Source organism: Aptenodytes forsteri, unplaced genomic scaffold, assembly GCF_000699145.1.
Source record: "Aptenodytes forsteri isolate BGI_AS27 unplaced genomic scaffold, ASM69914v1 Scaffold887, whole genome shotgun sequence".
In the NCBI taxonomy this organism is placed as follows: domain Eukaryota; kingdom Metazoa; phylum Chordata; class Aves; order Sphenisciformes; family Spheniscidae; genus Aptenodytes; species Aptenodytes forsteri.
The window spans coordinates 50,518-55,186 of NW_008795901.1; the positions used below are offsets into that span (position 1 = coordinate 50,518).

At 57.5% G+C, this 4,669-nt stretch overlaps 1 protein-coding gene across 2 annotated transcripts in view; it reads right to left on the bottom strand.

Moving 5' to 3' along the window:
- Positions 1-4,669, bottom strand: part of LOC103903105 (natural resistance-associated macrophage protein 2) — a 25,980-nt gene that overhangs the window by 17,900 nt on the left and 3,411 nt on the right. For both annotated transcript variants that reach the window (XR_657833.1, XM_009284246.2), the window contains exon 3: positions 238-324. Coding sequence is in view for 1 of the 2 variants with exons in the window: in XM_009284246.2 (XP_009282521.1) it covers positions 238-324 (87 nt within the window). In the remaining variant the exon portion in view is untranslated. The remainder of the gene's footprint in view (positions 1-237; positions 325-4,669) is intronic.

The following is a 4,669-nucleotide window of genomic DNA, read 5'->3' on the forward strand; positions in this document are numbered from 1 at the left end:
GGGGCTCTGAGCAACCTGCTCCAGTTGAAGATGTCCCTGCCCAGGGCAGGGGGGTTGGACTAGACGAGCGTTAAAGGTCCCTTCCAACCCAAACCGTTCTGTGTTTCTATGATCAAGTGTATGGGCGGTCAACGGGCACACCGAATCCTTGGGGTGGTTTTTGCGGGACAAAGGAATGAATTAAACAGAAGGTGGATGTATGAGAGCAAATCTGCTGTGCCACAACGTGAGCCTTACCGTAGGATGCCTTCTGGTCCGTGTCGGAGTTCCCCATGGTGGAACCCTTCCAGTGGCCTGGAAACTGGTTTAGATTGGCCACATCGGCTGCAAAGGAGAGGGGGGGAAAAAAAACTGTCAAGAAGGAGAATAAAAACCTACAAGAGAGCCGAGCGAACCAACCGCTCCTGGCAGGGACAGATTTACTTCCCCGGCCCTTTTCCAGCTTTTGAAGACCCTTGCAGGGCCCGGAGGGGAGTGTTTTGCCCGGGACCTGCTTGGAAACTCCTGTTGCAACAACACGAAGAAGGGGTGAGTGGACCCACCGGGCAAACCAACGTGACCGAAGTGTTTGCAAGCAGCCAGGCCGAGGACAGTGCCTGTTGTGAAACTCCAGCTAAGGAAACAAGAGTGGAATTTCCTTTATGTGTAAAAAATACATACCATCCCTCCCCTTCCAGGCACGATTATTACATCTACACCGCACCCTTTACAGGGCATCTGAAGTTTCCTTTAAGGGCATGATGTAACTCTTTCATCGCGGTGGATTTTTAAACCTAACCCACGCAGAAAGGAACGGGGATCTGGCACAGGACTTTGGACGAAGCTGGCGTCCTCCAGGCTTTAGAAGGTCAAACCCCCCGCAAGCCCCTCAAGGACAAGTCAAAGTACCAACAGTATATACGTTTGGTATGTAAAGCACTTAATCTCCCTCAAAGCCCATTGCATATTAACGGGAGATTTCCTTGTAGCAAGGCAGTATTGGTTCAGTGAAGACATAAAAGGAAAACATTAGCCAGGAATTCATTTTAAGTGATTTGAACCCATTTTAGGTTTCCAAAGATTAATTCCCCGGTTCCATAACCAGCTCCAAAGGTGGTTTGCAACCAAGTCAGGCACGCAAAAATAATCCAGAGAGGGTTACTTCACGCAGGGCTGGAGCGATACCGTTTCTTGCAGGCAGGGCTACAACTGTCATCTACCTATCCAAATACGCTCAAGAGTTTATCGTTGACTCTAGGGCAACAAGATGAGCAAAGCACACTCCAGGAGCTCTCGACTCAGCACAACTCGCCCCTCGCGCCCGCCAACAAACCTGCCAAGGCGCAGCGCTCGGGGAAGGAGTTTGCTTATTCCGCCACTTTGCAAATAGTCTCGAGTGCTTGCTCTGGACCAGCACGTAGGAGAACTCACCTGTGCCGGTGCGGAGCGGGGCGCTGAGGTTTCACCAAACCGTAAGATTGCCCATCGGAAAGCGGCTCCCGCCTGCGAGGCGTTCGCCCGGGGACGGGAGGGCTGGTGAGGACGCCGGGCTGCCCTGTCGTGGCTCCTTGAGCGCGACTTGGAAGGAAGCGGGACGCCGGATGCCACCGCACGGAGCCGTGACACCGTGGTCTTAAACACATCAGGGCCCCCGGCCAGCCCCTGCCCCTTCCAGGTTTTAACTGCCACCAAATCGCTTCACGCCGTGGGGAGAAACGGCGAGCAAATACCTCCCGCCACCTGGGCCCCCGGCGGGGACGCGTGCCACCTCTCCAGCCCCCACAGCGACGGCGCCTCTGCCTGAGACTTCTCCCTCCGGCAGCTCCCGCTTGGACGGGGACGACCTCAAGGCTGGGGCAAAGCTTTTCTCTTTGCACGCACTTACGCTATTTTCTTTCTCTACAGGCTCCTTTTTAAAGCACAGCCCTGAGGGCTTTCCTCAAAAATAAAAGCTCAAGTTTAGCAATAAGCCATCTTTTCCCCCCAAAACGTAACTCCTTCAGGAGGAACAGCGCTTACCCTGGCAGCAAGTCCCATGAAACACTCACTCCATTAATAAAGGCAAAGAGGAAGAAGATCACACGGCGAACGGTCGTTACAGTGCAAGACTGACCTAAATATCTCCTTACAAAACACATCCCAGCTTGGGCGGGAGCAAAATTGGTTCCTCTATCTCCGCCGGCAGCTGCCGAGCTCGTGACGCGCTCGTTCACGACCCGGCACGGGGAACGCTTTCCCACACGTGCCGGGTTGGAAACGCTGCCCGCAGATCCTTCTCCCGCGGAGCTGCAGTAAGAGCAGCCACCGGCTGTAGCCAGATGTGAATATTTCGCCCGTGCGGCTTCACACGCTTCCAGCCTAGCTGGGAACCGGAGCGCTGCCAAGAGAAAGACGGTGAAAACGCACCTGAGGGATGGTTTTTGCCCACTCTGGCTCCGCGCCTGGGCGCTCTTCTAAAAGAGGGGCTCTAGAGAGACCCTGCCGCTGCTCTCAACGCAGACGGAATCAGAGGATAAAGAAACTGCGGGATAAAAAAGGTTGGGATTTATCGCTCCCTCTACCCCTAACCTCTGTGAAACATCTTCAAGCAATTCCTCAACACCAGGCGTGGGCTCGCCAGGCCACGTTCCGCCTCCCGGAGGTAAAACACTCGCCGTAACCATTGCTGGGTTTGACTTCATACACCGTATTCACACTCAGGCAAGGCAGCCGCCTTCCCAGGAGGAATATTCCTTGGAATAAGACAAAAAGCCACGACCAGAATATCACAAGGCTGCTCTAATCAAAAAAGCAAAGACACTAGCGCTGCTGTCTAGACCTTCAGTACCCGCGGAGCGAACAACACGGATCATTCTTCCACCTAGACCCTCGCTTTTCACCGATGGGACTACGAGCCTCGGTCCAACGGGTCTTTTCTTCTTGACGGCCAGGAAGGCAGCAAAGCCCCGGCAAGGGGGAAGCCGGGGAGCCGACGGCTCATCCTCAACGCGGAGACGCGGGGGTTCGTTAGACAAGTCTTGTCTCACGCTGGGAGCGGTTCCTGCGATTGAGAGTTCTGCATTTGATGTCGGGCTTTGAACTTGGCTGGTTCCTGCGGGGCACACCGCGATCGTTAACTCTTTTAGAGCGGTTTTGGGGCCAGCATCTCGTTAGCGTGGTATTTCGTTCGTAGGCAGGCACCCCCACGTACCGGGCAGCCCTTTACGTGGTCACACCGAAAACCCGACCCCATTCCTTCCAGCTCCCGTCATACAAATCACGCAGGGGCAGCCCCGAGCGCAACACACCTACCAAAACCGGAGCAGACAACCCGGTTACCCGCTCGCCGTCCCAAGGGGGGTAACTCCTCGCCTGCGCAACCAGGTCACTCCCTCGCCTGCTTTCCAGACGCCCACGCCGCTCTGCCGGCACCGGCACCGCCAGGTCCCGGCCCTGGAAAACCTTTTCCTCCGCACGGACCCGGCGAGGAGTCACCCCAGGGCGGCAGCACCGCGGGTCTGTCCCCGTGGGATTCCCTCCTCGCTCTCTCTCGCCCACGCTCCTGCCGATGACCAGAGGTGATAAAGGCAGGCTGCGACCTTCGCTCCCATCGCTGAGGTCCCCACTCAGCCGCGCCGAGGCAGGTCACCCGGCTGACTCCTAAATGGGTCGGACGAGCTCGTTGCCCGCTAATTGCTCACCCCGTACCACGCAGCTGAGCCGGGAGACGCCCTGGATGCAGGAGGGCACCGAGCCGAGGCGCGGGGGGACGAGCCCACCCTGCTCACCCAAGTGTGCTCTCCTAGAAGGACGCAGCGCGATGGATTTATTTCTACGGAAGGAGAACACCGCCTGGGAAACAACCACCTGGAAGCAAGGAGCAGCTCTCCCCGCCCAGCCTGCTCGATCCGAAGGCTCCTGGATTTAGGAGCCAGTCCCTGGAGCTGCTCCCCGTTGCTCCCGTCTGCTTTTTGTGAGCGTGGAAACGGGGGGGCTGGCACGCACCTGAGGCTTCCAGTATTTTCACAACACGTAATAAGCCAAACTGATTGAAAAGCTCTATTCTAGCAGCAGCCGTGCGGCTTGGGGATTAAAAACGCCCTCAAAAAACACAAGGCAGCGCCTGAGACCGTGGAAACTTTGGTTAAGAAGTGCTGTAAAGCGGGGAAAAAAAGAGACGAGCGGCGAGGCTGAGCCGTGGGACCACCACACAGGGTGGGGCGGCGGGGCTGGGGGTCGTCGTATCGCCCTGGATGCCCCAAGCCTCGTCCCACATTGAACGCGGAGCCGTGACCTCATCGCCGACCGCAGCGTCCCGCTCTCCCAACAAACTCCTGTGCTCAAGAGCTCGTTTGACGGTTCCCCACTACCCGTTTAACGAGCTGTGCTCACCGCAGGAGAGTTCGTGTCCCTCCTCTGGGGAAACCTCATCCCTTTCCTCTGAGGAAAGTCATGCCTGGACTTTGGTCGGGGCCCGCACCTCCGGAGGGTGAGGCCGAGACCGGGTACGCGAATCCCTGCCAGGGTCACGCTGACCTTTGCCGAGCTCAGCCCGGCATCAGACAGCCGGCAGAACCGCGCCGGGAGCCATCGCCACCGGCCGGCCTCGTCCTCCCCCCCGCCATAACCCGAGGCAGGCGCCGGAGTTTGGACCCCGGGGACGCTCGACTGTGGCTCTGCAGCCGTAAAGGGACACCAAAAGCGTGCCCCG